Here is a 16,928-nt window from a genome sequence, read left to right as displayed (position 1 = left end):
AATTGTCTACGATCTTCTTTATGTATATCCTTATTAGATCTGTGAAGTACTAACTATCAATATCTGAGACTAACTCTGGACAGAAATAATTAAATTAATATTACTCAAATGTCCTGAACATACAGGCTTTATGGCACTTGCACCTTTGCAGATTTAATGCAATATAAAAGCAAGAGTCTTACCAAATTTCAACACAAATGAAAGCCAATATGTTAAATTGCATCAGTGATATTTTATTCTTAATAAGATTGGAAACGTATTTGACTTAAATTTCATGGTGAATGCAAACATTACAGAAAATCCATAAACCCCCTATGTGTATTTTCATAGAGCAGTTACCTACATTTGATTAAGAGCCCCTAGAAGGCACATACTCAGGGAAGAAAGAGGTATGAATCAGGCAATTGTATAATTGAGAAAACCTATTAAGACCAAATCCATCTTTCCAGGGCTCTGTAAGGGAAAGGGTCGATCCCTCATTCCCGAAATTTCTTTTATTGAAACTTTGTAAGCCATACTTGCACCACCTGCTGGTTACTTGATAAATACTTTGGCAATCATGAGGCAAAACAACCCAATGCCATAATTTTGGATCTTTACCATGGAGAAGTAATATACAGGCAGAGCAATACAAAGACTTTGAGGTCAACATCACTGAAGTTTTTATATGTAGACTTTTAAGCCAGTAAAAGTTGATAATGACTTAGAATTTTGTTATATGAGGAAAAGGTACAGAGTACATTAAGGCACAAAAATGAAAACACATTAATAAGTTTGATAAATGAAGACTGAAAAGAAACTTACAAGTCCAGGAGGCCCAGTTGGGCCAATGTCACCTTTTTGGCCCTGTTCAATACAAGTGTAAAGTAGGTTAGTAAAAGTCATATGAAAACACTGATTTCCTTAAAAGTGTAACAGATATCTAGGTTTCATGAAGACCCAGGAATCCATAATAAAATATCTCTAACAGAAGTACTACTTGAGGTAATGAGACAATACTGAAATAAGCCTAGTCAGACCTGTGATGTTGTCTCAGATTTACTAGCTATACAATTTTGACCAAATCAATTAACTTAACTGTCACATATACAGACCAGCCTTCTAAGGTTTTTCTAGATGTAACATTCTTTGATTTTAAGATTGCTATTTTCTAGCAACTATAAATACTTTAGAAAGAAGATACTGAATAAAGAAATTGGTACCACTAGAATCAGTTAAAAGCATTATATTTTCTCACATCTAGCCTTGTTTCTTTTCATAAAACTTGTTGAAGGCATAAACTAGATGTCATTTCCATTAGTCACAGATATTTTAGAGCTGATGGATTTAGCTATCATCAGGAACAGCTAATAAATTATAACTGCTTTTGTGAGTTTGCTCTTAGAAACTAATGAAAAACAAATTCAGAAGCAAAACTGTTACTCTTAATCAGTAGCTACTACAGCATGAAAAACACAGTATATAACTGTTATTTTACTGGCCGAAACCCAAGGATAGATGTCTCTCTCACACCTCTCTTCTTGTTCTAGACTTGTTCATAGGAACTTTTCATCTATCTAAAAGTTCCTTTTAGTTTAAAGAGTTACTTTGTCCTATCACTTTATTTACTACTTGAAAAAAAAAAAACTCTTGTTCTCTGAGTATTTATTATCTTCCTTTATTCTAGCTGTGGTTCTCAGTCCAAGCTTCAAGTTGGATCTAGTTTAGAGATAAACCAACATTAAAATATGCACCCTCCAGGTACATTCAAGTTTGTAACACTTTTTCCTCCTTGCCTGCAGAACAAAGCTTTTCAGTACTAGTTTTCATATAAAGCAATTAGAGACCAGAGAGACTGGAAAACTGGATATTTTGTGATCTGCTATAAACAAGGGAAATGTGTGCTTCATATATTCTTTCAAGGTCACTTTTTTTTCCAAAGTCACTTTTAAAATAAATAACTAAATAAATGACTTCAGTCGGGCTGTATAGCCAAATGGGAAAAAAAATGACAAAGAATTAGCCACAGACTTTCAGACAATAATTGCACAGAGAATGGAAATGTTTAGTGTAGACATTCTAAATTCACAGCTACAAGCCTTTTTAGTATGAGGACCTCACTAAAATAGTGCTGAATCCACTTTCTGGAGAACAAAAGTTTTGCTGATACATGCTCAAAATAAAGGCACCAACTTTTCACAATGTAAATGCTAAAGTTGAACAATTCTTCATGTATTTCCACCACATGAATTGTGATTTGTGACAATGAACAAAAATTTAGAGGAAATGGTACAAAAGAAAAAGGAGCTATACCAAAAGATGAATAAAGAAGGTATGTTTTGAATACAAAAGCTAGTTATTTATAACTTTTTCATTTAAAACTCAACCTTGGGATATATATATATATATATATATATATATATATATATATACACATATATATACATACATACAATGGAGTATTACTTGGCAATCAAAAAGAATGAAATGTTGCCATTTGCAACAATATGGATGGAACTAGAGGGTATTATGCTAAGTGAAATTAGCCAGTCAAAGACAAGTATCATATGACTTCAACAAACATGAGGAATTTAAGATACAAAACAGATGAACATAAGGGAAGGTAACAAAAAAACAAGGAGGCGGACAAAACATAAGAGACTCTTAAATACAGAGAACAAACTGAGGGTTGCTGGAGGGGTTGTGGGTGGGGATATGGGCTAAATGGGTAAGGGGCATTAAGGAGGACACCTGCTGGGATGAGCACTAGGTGTTATACACAGGGGATGAATCACTGGAATCTACTCCTGAAATCATTAGAGCACTATATGCTAACTAACTTGGATGTAAATTATAAAACAAATTAAAAACAAACAAACAAACAAATGAATAAATGAACTTCACCTTGGCAGAGAACAGGATTATGTTAAGTAGAATAAAACCAGTCACTTCAAAGTATTAAACTTCTTACCTTTTCTCCATCCCTTCCTGGTTCACCAGGGGAACCAGGATCACCAGGTAAACCCTTTAAAACATAGAGGACAGAATGACATCAGCAAAAATGGTGGAGTAAGAATGTCCAAACATGCTCTCCTCCATAAAAGCAACAAAGAACACCGGCAAAAATGGTCAGAGTCAACTTTTTTAGAAGTCTAGAAATTAGCCAAAGGCTTGCAGCAATCCAGGAAGGTTTGTTGGGGAAAACAAAATGATTGAATCTTGGTAAGAGCACAGAGCTTTCTGGTATTTGAACCTGCTCTATTCCCATCACCCTTCTTCAGCTCCACACAACCTTGAAAACCAACAGCTCATAATCAAGGTGAATACCAGCACCCTAGCAGCAAATGGAAGGGACAGAACTGGTTGGAGCACTTTCAAAGACCCACTGACAAAGAACTGTAGTGATTTGACCCGTCTGGTGATTGTCTTTATTTGACCTGATTTGAGTTCTCCCAGGGAAAACAGAGAACATCTTTTCCCTGAAGATATCTGTGAAAATCAATCACAGGTAATTACTAATCATCATGGCTGCCTAAAACATGAAACAAAGACCACAATTGTTCCCAAAAGCTAGGAACTAAGACCCCAAATTTACCTCTCATTAAGCCATTTTATGTTAATTTGTGAATCTAGAGTTTATAAATTGAGGACTGCCTGTTTAGCAGAATCATCTGGACACTGATTTATCTGATTTTATTACTTCCAACTTCCAGTCTTGTTAAGAAGTATCCCTTTCTTTCAGAATGGTCTCCAAAATTTTATCAAATTTTGTCCTTGAAAACCTCTTTTAACATTACTGTAGATACTCTTGATACTGAGGTCGCTTGAAATAATGTTCCTGGACTTGGACACTTTTATTTTCCTCTTTAATTTATAGTAATTAGAATGATCTGTAAAAACTTTTATTGAAAAAACTTCTGTTCACACAAAACATTGTATGTGAATGTTTTAAGCAGCTTCATTCATAATGGCCCATACCAGAAACAACCAAAATGTCCTCCAGTGAGTAAATGAACAACCAAACCTTGATACATCCCTACATTGAAATACTACTCAGCAATAAAGGGAATGAACTATCGATATACAGTACCATGTATAATGCTATGTTAAAGAAACCTGATTCAAAAAGCTATATACAGTATGACTGTATTTAAATGAAATTCTGGAATAGGGAATATCACAGGGATGGAGAACAGATCAATTGCTGCCAGGGGCTTTTGGTGGTAAGGATGGGAGAAGACTACAAAAGAACACTGGGGGAACTTTTGAGGGTGATGTAACTGTTTTTTTTTATTATAAAGCTGGTTATACAATTATATATGTTTGTCAAAACACACAGAACTATACACTGAAAATGGTTCATTTTACTGTATACAAGTTATAGCTCAATAAATCAGATTTAAAATATGAAATAAATTCATATTCAAAAGAGAAAGTATAATATCAATTCCTGCTATTTCCAAACTCAAGCTTGTTTGCCATCCTGCTTCTCTACCACCACATACAAATGTTGCCATTTTAGGGGGTCAGGTGGGAGGATGGACCTTTATCTACTCACTGGAATTCCTGGCTGCCCATTCTCTCCATCTTTGCCTGGTTTACCCTATAAGAGTCAAAAGAAATGCAATAATATAAATTTGTTATTTAGGAAGTATGAGACTAAAGAATATAATAAGTTTTCTTTCTGCCTTGGACTATATATTAAGTAGACTCTTCAGACTTCAGTATTATGATAAATAAATGACTATGTCAGTTGTGACATTTTGAGACAAAGAAAGTAGGATTTACGAGGAAAGAATAAAATTACACACAAACACACATTTAAAATCTTTTGTAAAGAGTATTAATAGTCGTAACACTTACTCTTTTGCCAGGCTCTCCTTGCTCACCTTTCTCACCTTTCACACCACCTGGAGGACCCTGTACACCGAAAAGTAGTTTTACACAGGTTCGTGGAGTGCTATGTATCAATACCAATTTACATTAAATGGCTCTAAAGAATTTTAGGCTACTTACCGGAGGACCACGTATCCCTGGAGGTCCAGGAGGCCCTCGGTCACCAGGAAGTCCCTATGCAGTAATAGGGGAAAGGAAAATAACATTAATACTAGAGCTAGCTAAAAACACTTTTAACAAGCTGAACAATGGACTCATGTAGTATAACCAAAGACAATAGGATGTTTCTAATTCAAAGTTGAAATTTGCTAGGCAAAAGAACCAGAGCCATCTTTGCTTACCTCAGTTAATTTCTGATGTGTGCACAAGCCAAGTTTTTAGGTAAATAAAAAGACAACACTTAAAATGAAATTATTAATGGTACATTTTATAAAAAGCAAGAATACCCATAACCAGTCAATATAGCAGCTATATAACACACACCCATTTTGGCAGAGAATTAAATGACCCGATCCATACTGATGGCAGAGTGTCAGTCAATCTGTTCTTTATTAGCATTTAAGTGAAACAAAAATGTACACACTTTGTTCAAGGGTGGGCCACTATACTATAAATGATTTGTATGATCCCATCCACTCTAGTAGATACAAGGTATCAGATAATTATTTCTTTTTTTTAAATTTTTTTTTCAACGTTTATTTATTTTTGGGACAGAGAGAGACAGAGCACGAATGGGGGAGGGGCAGAGAGAGAGGGAGACACAGAACCGGAAACAGGCTCCAGGCTCTGAGCCATCAGCCCAGAGCCTGACGCGGGGCTCGAACTCACGGACCGCGAGATCGTGACCTGGCTGAAGTCGGACGCTTAACCGACTGCGCCACCCAGGCGCCCCCAGATAATTATTTCTAAACACAACAAGGGTTTATACAGTAACACTATTTGTCATCTAAGACAATGATGGTCTACTTTACCATGACCTAATTTCATACACAAATGCATTACCCACAGTAGCCAAAAATGCAAATGATCCAAATGTCCATCAACTGATGATGCATAAACAAAATGTGGAATATTCACACAAGGGAATATTATTCAGCCACGAAAAGAAATGAAGTACTGATATATGCTACAATAAGAATGAACCCTCAAACAAACTAAGTAGAAGCCAGACACAGAAGATCATGTATTGTATGATTCCATGTATGTGAAGTGATCAGAATAGGTAAATCTACAGAGCCAAAAAGCAGATTAGTGGTTGCCTAGGGCTGAGAGTTTGGGGGGAAATGAAGAGTGACAATAAATAGGTATGGGGTCTTGTAGGGGGTGGTTGAGGAGAATGTTCTAGGATTATATTGTAGTGACGGTTTCACTACCCTGTGAATATACAAAAAAATGGAACGGTACACTTTAAATAAGTGAATTGTGTGGTATGTAAATTATATCTCAATGAAACTCTTTAAAAATTTTAATTATCTCAAATTCTTGTTATTTTTAAAATACCTTCACATATATAACTATATTCCAGCTTATAATGCATTTTAATGGAAAGCCACTTTTATAGCAAAATGTTCATTGGTTTCCTGTCTACATACTCACCTGATCTCCTTTCTGAAACTCTACATCAATTGGTCTTTTCTGTTCACTGATCTGTCCAGGTGGCCCAGGGGGGCCCTGAAGGCCTTGCTCACCCTGTTTGCAAGATTTAATAAGAAAGTAATATTTCATAATTTACACAGACAATAATACAAAACATAAGCTAAGTCAGTGGCAAGAAGAAAAAAGACAAGTTCAAATGATGAGGAAAGGAGAAAACTGAGGGCTGAATAATCAACTTTTTCCTTTACTCACCTTTTCACCCTTGGGTCCTTGGAAATTTAAGCCCATATTCCCCTGAAGAGAGACATTTTAGTTTAAAATCTCACTGACAATAACAAAAAGAATTCATACCAAATAAAAAATGTAAAGAAAAAGAAAATTACCTTTGGTCCTGGAAGTCCTGGTGGACCAGGAGGGCCCTAAGAATAGTAGACACAGAAAAAGATAAACAGGATATACATTTATTAAAAATTATTTGGCTTCAGGGGCGCCTGGGTGTCTCAGTCGGTTGAGCGTCCGACTTCGGCTCAGGTCATGATCTCGCGGTCCGTGAGTTTGAGCCCCACGTGGGGTTCTGTGCTGACAGCTCAGAGCCTGGAGCCTGTTTCAGATTCTCTGTCTCCCTCTCTCTCTGACCCTCCCCCGTTCATGCTCTGTCTCTCTCTGTCTCAAAAATAAATAAATGTTAAAAAAAATTAAAAAAAAATTATTTGGCTTCAAAAAATTATTTGTTTTCATAAAAAGTGAGGACTGAAAATGCCCTTCAAAATAGTATCTTCCTGTTTTATTCTCACATTTAAATTGATTTTACCAATCTAGATGAATGTGGAGACTTCCTGTACCAGCATACAAGTAGGCAGAGGAAGAAATGCAAGGATGAGTAGAAGCAGAGGGGCAACACCAGTGCCAAAAATAAATACAAAAGTTAATCTCAACAAACATATCAAATTTCTCATATCAGAATTATAGGTAAATGTAGGTGTTACAAGGCAATTAACTCTCTAGTTCTAAAAAGCATGTGTTTCCCTTTTTTAGTTCTGTCTCATTTTTATGTGACCTGACTTTGTATATCTGAGAATGTTTCAAGGCTTGAAAAGTTAGATAGGCATTTGTTTGCCCAAGTATATCACCTCTTGATCTCAATGGATCCATTTATTTACATATTGGACCCTGGTGGCATTTCTAAGACTTTGCTTCACCTGTTGAATCAGGGTTAACTGAAGGAACATTCAGGAATGCAGAGTGCATCAGTTATATAGCCACAAGGGTTGGGGAAACTCAAGATGTAATAACACTCATAGGGTTTACTGATGTTGTAACAATGGAGTCAGGAAAAAGTGCCATAGTCCAGGGTCTCATGCATTGCAGGGTGTCTACAACTAAAATAAACTAAACAAAAGGGTTTTCTAATTCTCCCCAATATATTTCCAGGAAAGCAGAAATCACAATCTTTTTCTGGTAGATTCTCTTAGTATTTACCAAATGCTATTTCCTTCAGTCAAGAATAGAGGACCAATTGTCACAAGCAAAATTGTACAATCTATAAAGGGATAATGAAAACTGTCACTTAAATATATGGGACATGAGAGAGTGGCACATGAGAAATTACTTTGACTGAAGTACAATTTTCTTGCCCTTTTAAGAGGGCAATAGTAAAGCTCTAAGTCCAAAGCCTGACTCGAATGAAATCTAAGTATTGCAGGGGCAAAAATACTCAGAATTTAATTACAGGAAAAAATATGAGTGACCATTGAGGTAGTAAAGTAAGAGAACTGGTTGCATACTCAAGGTCTTTACAAGTTGTTGCTTCTTTCCTGAGGTGCACAAATCCTTATCCTACTGCGAAGTGATCCACTATCCTCACCAATCCTGTTTAGTCCCAGGTCCCTTAGAAACAAGAGCCAATATTTTTTGGGGGGAATACCTGTTTTTTTTCCTCTTAAACTGAAAACTGCAGATGGAAGAAACATGTTTCATCAAGTGACTAGAGAATTGCCTGAGAAGACTTAATGAAATGGCCAGAATCAGCTTCAGCACTGACACATCAAGAGGTAACCAACAAGATATTTTATTTTAAATCTTTGCTTTTGTGTACCTCATTTTTCTCCATCTAGAAAATGGAACTATTACTTAGCACATATATTGTTCACCATAACATTGTAAAATATCCTGTAAATTATATATATATATATATATATATATATATATATATATATAATAAGCATTGACAATGCATTCTACTTTCAAGTAACAGAAACAATATTAGTATTCCTATAAGAAGTTTTTTAAAGTAGGAGAAATGAAATTCCAGAAGCAAACTTACCATCAAACCTGGTGGTCCTGGGGGACCAATTGGCCCTGGTAAACCAGTGGGACCAGCTGGGCCCTGTTATAAAGGAAGTGAAGAAAAGGATGAAAAAAAAAACCCTCATTATATCACACAAAGAACTACACTAAATGAGATTTATACTTAAATAACTGCCACAAATTGCTTATACAATTCTATAATTCTGCAGTATTATAAGCAGAATTTTAAAATGTATAAGAATAAAAGGATTAACTACAAAGAAATTCAACTAAACAGAATGGATGCAGCTTTTAGAAAAATTCTGTTTTACAGTGGTAGATAACAAATGTAGGACAAATACACTGTAAGGAAGTTTTACAATATAAAGTTATAAAGATGGGCATTTAGTGGGGCTTTTATGCTAGAAATGGGAAAGGAAGGGCTACCAGTTTCAAGGTAGCTTCTCTATTTTAAAGGAAAAAAAATAACTATGTATTTACCCAAAGAAAATGAAAACACTAATTTGAAAAGGTATATGCACCCCCATGTTTACTGCAGCATTATTTATAATAGCCAAGATATGGAAATAACCCATGTCCATCTATAGATGAATGGATAAAGAAGATGTGGTACACACACACACACACACACACACACACACACACAGAGGAATATTCCTCAGTCATACAAGGAATGAAATCTTGCCATTTGCAACAACACAGATAGATCTACAGGGTATAATGCTAAGTAAATAAGTCAGTCAGAGAAAGATAAATACCATAGGATTTCAGTCATATGTAGAATTTAAGGAACAAAACAAAGAAAAGAGATAAACAAAAAGGCAGAGTCTTAAATAAAGAGAACTGGTGGTGCCAGAGGGGAGGTACATGGGGTGATGGGTGAAATAAGTGAAGGGGATTAAGAGAATACTTATTGATTGTGATAAGCACTGAGTAATGTACAGTTGAATCATTATATTGTACACCTGGAACTAATATAACACTGTATGTTAATAAAAATTTTAATAATAAATTTAAAAAATTAAATATTTTTAAGAGATGCAAAAAATTAAATTAAATTAAATTAAAAATAAATAAGATTGAATACAAGGAAGGAAGTGAGAATAACTGGAACAACAGATAAGGGAATGATGTAACTATTGTGGAACACAATTTGGCATCTTGAAAAGCTGAAAATTTGACTTCAGTGAACTCCAGCAATTCTATATCTAGGTGTAAATCCTGGATTATTCTGTAATTTAAAAAAATCCCAAAACAACCAAATATTCAATAATAGGAGGCTGGAGAAACAAACTGTAGTATATTCATACAATGGAATGTTATAGGGAAGTAAAACTGAATGAACTATAGCCACAGACAGTAATATGGATGTATCTTAACATATCAAATAGAAAAAGTTGGAGAAAACTACATAAATGTTATATTATTTTCAAGCAAAATTAAACACTCTTGCTTAGAGATATACATATATAAAATAAAACTATCTTTAAGAAGTAATAGAAAACTCAAAATGGTACTTATGTCTTAGTAGAATGCAGAAGGATGTGAGTCCCAAGGGAACCACAGGCTGATTCACAATTATTTGAAATGTTCTAGCTCTCAAATGCTATTTTGAGATCATAGGTGTTCATTTGGTAGTTATGCTTCATAACATACATATATTTTTAATGTATTCTGCTGCATTTTCAAATATTACATAACAAAAATTTATAAGAGATAAAGGGCAACACTGAGAGTTCTTAAGAGCACATGGATGGGTGATGTCAAGCATGGAATGAGATGGCAGTTACTGAAAAAAGTGTCCGACATTACATCTTAGTAATCAAATATTAGAAAATACTGATTATTTTGCAAAGGGATCAATCCTTGTGAAATACAAACCTCAAGAAATTGACTACCTGATCTATAAATACTTGAAAAATATTTCTATTTCTATGTGTGTTATCTATAGGCTAAAATAACTTATCTTCTTAAAATTATGCTTGATGTTCACTATGCATAAATTTTATTCCTTCAGGCTTCAAAACATGTTCATGTGTTATGCATAACTAATAGTGTTACAAATGATGTCTTCTAATATCGTAAATGGGAGACCTATGATTTGTATTTTCAATCAGGCCATTTACAATTATCAGGACTACCCCTACTACTTACTGATCCTCACAGCACAAGAATAAGAATACAGAAGCCTATTTCCGCTGTCAAACCCCAAAACAAAAATTTCCATGGAAACCGGATAGAAAGATAAAATAACAAAACAGTCCTTTATAAAACTCTCCCTGGTCTAGATTGCTTTCATTTTCAGGTATGAGGTATATGCGACGTCTACCAAACTTCAGATGATGATTTCTGTAACTAAAACAGAGGGTACTAAAGGCTGAAGAGGAAAAACTGATGCTGTGATTGTATTTAATCAGTAAAGAAGAAAATCACTGGATGCTTACTTGTATTCCAGGAGGACCTGGATATCCTGGATTACCCTTTGGTCCTGGCAGCGATGACATAATTATACTACCTGGTTCTCCCTGAAAGAAATTATCAATGGAAGTTGTAACTAACAGTTACAACACATGAAAACTGGCAAAAGCACAAAAAACGATCTGAGAATTAAATCTGTCACATAAATGTCCTGAGGATTAGATGATCTCAGTAATTAACATGAATAAATTTACCTTTTAAAGACAAATGGGAAAGTGGCCAAAATACACTGAAGTACAATCAATTTATTAAGAGCCTGTGATACCTTCAGTTACTCATTCATTACAAAAACATTTCTTAAATATTAACATTTGCCAAGAATTGTGTTAGGCTCTGGATACTCAGTAGAGAAGGAGACCAACAAGACCTCTGTCCTCATGTTGCTAACAATATACTGGAGAAATGCAGACCATAACATGTAAACAAATAAGATGACAAAATGTTCTGTTAAAGGCTATGAAGAAAAAACATGGTACATGATAAAGAAATAGTGGAGAACTAAAATGAATTGCTAATTATGTGACCTGATAGAGGTGCTAATTATTGTTACAATGGCAATCATGATATATAAAGGTATCACATTAACATGTCGTATACCTTAAATGTATACAGTGTTATGTGTCAAATATATTTCAATTAAAAAAAGAAATAGTGATGGAAATCAGTTTGGGTAGTCAAAACAAGGGCAATCTGTGAAGGCAACATACAGGCAGAGATCTAAAGGATAACGAGTCAGCCAGGTGAAAATGGGTAAGAGTACTAGGTAGTTTAAGGAGCATGTGTAAAGGACCCCAAATGTGAAGAGTTTGTACATTCAAATAACTTAATGCAGACCCGTGTGATGAGCGAGCCCAGGGAAAAGTGGTTTAAAGAGAAGTCTGGATATGTAGGCAGGGACCAGAATACGCAGGTCTTACAGGCCATGGAGAGGAATGTGGACTTTATCTCAGAGACAGTGGGAAGCCCTGTGAGATTAAACTATTGATTTATGTTTTTAAAAGATCATTCTTGACTACTATATATAGAATAAGTCAGGCTGGGAGGTGACGGGATAGTAGCGAAAAAAAAAAAAAGACTAATTAAGAAGAAGCTATTGCAAGAGTCCAGATGAGACATTATGATTAGTCTGGTGGCAGTGAGGATGGAGAAAAGTGGATGAATTTAAGATATATTTAATTAATTAATTAATTTATTTATTGAGAAAGAAAGAGAGAGGGAGGGAGGGAGAGAGCGCTCAAGCAAGGGAGAGGCAGAGGGAGAGGGAGAGGAAGAGAAAGAATCTTAGGCAGGCCCCATGCCCAGTGTGGAGCCCAACGTGGGGCTCAATCTCACAACCATGAGATCATGACCTGAGCTGACATCAAAAGTTGGATGCTAAACCGACTGAGCCACTCAGGCACCCCAAGATATATTTTATAGGCCACATTAACAATATTTAGTGATAGAATGGAATGAGGAGGTGTGTGAAGTTGTAGAAGACGTAAATATTAACTCTCAGGTTTTGGGGGGGGTCTAGGTCTACACTGAATGTGTTAATTTGAATGTCTGGGGGATATAAGAGTAGAAGTCAGGGATGCAGTTTAATATATGCATCCAACTCAGAAGAAAAGTCTATTTTAGACTCACTATCCAGTAGCTGGGTAGTAAATAATACCATGAACATTAAGAATATTGCTAGGCATAGAAGAACGTGTCAGAATTGTGTCCTGATACCTGCTGCATAGAATAAAATGAGCTTTTATAGAAGACTGTGTGATGACCAGAAAGACACAGAAGCAAAATCACCAAAAGGTAGTGTCACAGAAGTCAGTGGAAAAGAGCATTTCTAAAGGGAGCAAATGGTCAACTGTATCAAAAGGTAATGGGAATTGAAAGATCAGAAAAGAAATTTGAGTCTTATATACACGTTTACAAGTATAACAGCACACAAAAGATACTTAAAGCCATGGGAACAAAGGAGATTACTTAAGGGTAGCTTGTGTGTACCTGCACAACTTCTAGAAACATCCATTTTAAGACAGAAGTCAGAGACATTATCTGATTGAAGTTGTAGGCTTTTCATATATTTTATTCAAAATGTTTACTTTCCCAGCATGGAATGCTTACCTTCATACCTGGGATCCCAGGAGGTCCCTATTATTAAAAAGAAAAGGATTGTTTTATACATATGAGAGGGGATCGAGCAAAAGAACATACTACTTTCCAAATAGTCAGTTGAGTGGATTACTGTAGGGTCATTCTAAGTACAAAGTATCTTAGAGATGACATTTATATGAAATACAATGGAATCCTTACATTTACCCAGCACAGAGCTATACTACCAACTTTTTTTTCCTAAAAATCTTCTTATAGTTTACTAGTTTAAAATGTACTAACTTTGCTCCACATGAACACACTGAGCTCACTTTCTACCCTTCTGCTTCTTCTGTCAATTCCTGTGTTCATTATAATCCTAAATTTTATAACTTACTGGAGGACCCTGTAAACCAGGAAAACCGGGACTGCCTGGAAATCCACGTTCTCCCTAGAAGGAGTTAAAAAGAAAGAGTAATGGAGGAACAAGAAACAAAACATAACTATACCAACAAACAATGACTTACTAAAAAGATTTCGGTTAAAAGGCATTTTGAAACATGCCAGATTGCCAAAAATTCATTAGCTTTCCCTTTCCAATTACTTCAGTATCAACTGCCCATATCAATTCAACCTTCTAAGATACTTTTATCCCTACTCATCAATCCCAATCAGAAATAAAGAAAAAGATCTTCTACCCTAGTCATTTTATTCTGACAAATCCATTTTGAGACAATCACACCACAGATTCCTGGTCATCATCACATTTAATAGTTAATGATTTATCTCAATTTCCTGCCCATGTATTATATAGATCCTTATTTTAACTGCCCCATTGCATTATTCTTTTATTGTAAACTATTTCAAATTATTTTTGTAAAGAGGAAAAGATGGTAAGAGAGAATGCCATTAATATCACCAAGAGGACAATAATAGCAATAGTTCTAGCAATCGCAGGTCATTATGTTTTCTAGGCACCCAGTTTTTCTCACTCACTATTGTAAAGTAGTAATATAGACATTTGGTTTAGAAAACAAAAGCTAAAATTGCTGTAGAAGAACCCCAATGCAACCTCCTTTCTAATACCTACATGCCATGGTAATCCTAGAGACATCTTCGTCAGAGGCTTAAAAGAGCAAAATTATTACAGCTCTGTGCCTTTGAGTTATTGTCCAGTACTCCTCTCTCCATCACTTTTTACATATGGAAAAAATTGGCCCACAGAGAAAGGAAGTGGCCTGCCTATCAAGTTTAGAAGACAGAAAACCAAAGAACCCATATATTCTGATTCCATCTCTAGAGCTCATTCTATTAGTTACATAGTAAAGAATATTAAAAAAAATTAATCTGAAAGTATACATAATGAATCCATCTAGAACATTTTTTGCTCACATAATTGGGGGCCTCAAACACAAAGTAATCATGACATCTGCTAAGGTGCTGCTTTACAAAAAAAAGAAAAAGATCCCTTTAATGATATGGCATACTATATACATTGTTGACACATTGGTCTTCAAATTTACAACTTTGGCTAGTGGTTTGTTGCTCAAGGCAGGCTGGCAAGCAAACAAACAAATAACCAGAATAGACACAAGAATGTAGCCCATTTTAACAGCAATGTTCCATGCAAACTAACTCCACGCAGGTAAGTTTGTCCCAGCTGAAATGAAGAACACAAGTAAGCCTCACAAATCCAAAATAAAAAATTTATTATTGTTGTTATTATTATTATTATTGGTTATTATTATTGTTATTGTTATTGTTGGTGGTAGTGTTGGTAAGGGTCACATGATTTGAAGAAAAGTTGGAGGTAAAAATAACTTTATTGGCTTCACGTATATACTACAATAATTATCACAAAATATAGCCTTCATGATACAAAATAGTTTGTTCAAGTTATTTTAAATATGTACCCTATATAAAATCTAACACATGCCATTAGCTACAAAATCTATGATATTTCATGAACAGTTCCATAAAGTATCATGTGCAGAATGGAAAATGCTGAAAGGATATACAGAAAATAATAACATATTGCATTAATATATAGGAAAAGGAAAAAAGTAAGGGAATAAGATATAAACTATCAAAAAAGCAAATTTTCCTCATTGTTTTTCCTTGCTATCACTTTATGATAAACCCAAACAGCTGATGAAACACAAGAAAAATGGTCATGAAAAAATGTTTTATCATACGTATAGTTTTATTTTTCTTTTTAAATTGTTAAATTCATCATTTTTGCCGACAGGGAAGAATTTCTGTTTTCATACTAATAGTTTATAGTAAAAATTGATGTGCTGTATTATAGGTAGATTTTTAGGATTTTTCTTAGGGATGTTATTAGGCAAGGTCAAAAAAATGTTTTAAACATGAATTTTTGAGAACTTACATTGTACCTAGTTTTTAAAAAAGGCAAAGCTAATGAATGACACTCACAAGTATTACTCTTAACAACTGATGTAATATTTGAAACATATATATCCTAATTCCTTTTTAACTCTCACCCTAGTTTACACTAAAGTCAAAACAGGATTCAATAAAATAACTTTCAATCCAATGCAATATCACAGCTGAATACACGTGTTTAAAGAATTACTGATGTTTTAATATATTGAAAATGTTAACTCAGAACATATCCTATGTATGTTCTAGACCTGTAGCTACTATATCGTAAACATTCTTCATATTGATTTCTTCAAATTTTAAAATCTATTTTTATCAAGCATATTGCCTAAGATTAAGTTGAAGAAATCTCACCTTGGTTCCATTGCATCCTGGGATACCTTGAGGTCCTGGAGCTCCATCGTGGCCTGGCATTCCCTTTGAAAAGAGATATAACACATGTATAATATTTCTTTTAGATTACTTTTTAAGGGATCTTCAATTAAGAGGCCAAATTCTACTTACAGGAAGACCTGGTGTCCCTGGAAATCCAGGAAGTCCAGGAGGACCCTATAATTAGAAATAAATTCCTTGAACCAAACAACAATCAGTACGAGTAAAATTATATTCTACCCAAAGGAATTATAAAAATTACATTTAGAATAGCAATGGACAAATGTGTCTCATTGATTATTAGCATTCATTCTTGCTATAGAAAAAAGCTCCTACATATGTTTAAAAGTCTCTTTTACAGGAAACTATAGAAGCAACTCCTATTTGAGGGAGCATTGTCTTCACTGCACTTAGCAGGAGCAGGCAAATTAGTGGAAGAAATGTCTTTTCTAAAAGATAAAGCAGTTCTGCCAGGTTGGTGATGAATACTGAATTTAGCAGGGGATGGGTAAGTGGCAAATATATCTGCTCCTGAGAATATCAATGCGATCACTCCAAAAATTCTTCAATCAAATTTACCTGTCAGAATTGGCAAAAATACAAGTTTGACAATATTCTTTGTAGGTGAGGCTCTGGGAAAAGGTACTCTTATACACAGCTAATGGGATTCAAACACCACGGAGAGAAATTTGAAATATCTAGCAAAATTACACATTTTTACCCTTTGAAGCAACCCATTTCTAAAAACCTATCCAAAGGTACACTAGAAATTAGGAAACAAAATCAGAATTGAAAGGTTATTGACTGCAACACTGTTATAACTG

The 16,928-nt window shown here is 34.7% G+C and overlaps 1 protein-coding gene across 2 annotated transcripts in view; it reads right to left on the bottom strand.

Annotated features, from left to right (window-relative positions):
* Positions 1–16,928, bottom strand: part of COL4A5 (collagen type IV alpha 5 chain) — a 260,757-nt gene that overhangs the window by 95,805 nt on the left and 148,024 nt on the right. For both annotated transcript variants that reach the window (XM_047081902.1, XM_047081901.1), the window contains exons 5-18: positions 16,237–16,281; positions 16,087–16,149; positions 13,727–13,780; positions 13,363–13,389; positions 11,223–11,303; positions 8,795–8,857; positions 6,855–6,890; positions 6,724–6,765; positions 6,472–6,564; positions 4,996–5,049; positions 4,843–4,899; positions 4,538–4,582; positions 2,951–3,004; positions 805–846 (exon numbers count right to left, since the gene is read on the bottom strand). In XM_047081902.1, the coding sequence (XP_046937858.1) occupies positions 805–846; positions 2,951–3,004; positions 4,538–4,582; positions 4,843–4,899; positions 4,996–5,049; positions 6,472–6,564; positions 6,724–6,765; positions 6,855–6,890; positions 8,795–8,857; positions 11,223–11,303; positions 13,363–13,389; positions 13,727–13,780; positions 16,087–16,149; positions 16,237–16,281 (756 nt within the window). The remainder of the gene's footprint in view (positions 1–804; positions 847–2,950; positions 3,005–4,537; positions 4,583–4,842; positions 4,900–4,995; positions 5,050–6,471; positions 6,565–6,723; positions 6,766–6,854; positions 6,891–8,794; positions 8,858–11,222; positions 11,304–13,362; positions 13,390–13,726; positions 13,781–16,086; positions 16,150–16,236; positions 16,282–16,928) is intronic.

This window comes from Lynx rufus, unplaced genomic scaffold (assembly GCF_022079265.1).
Source record: "Lynx rufus isolate CCGP_SWC_20201006 ecotype Redwood Valley unplaced genomic scaffold, mLynRuf1.p SCAF_19, whole genome shotgun sequence".
Lineage (NCBI taxonomy): Eukaryota > Metazoa > Chordata > Mammalia > Carnivora > Felidae > Lynx > Lynx rufus.
Note: the sequence above shows the minus strand (reverse complement) of the source record. Positions and strands in the feature narration are given on the sequence as shown.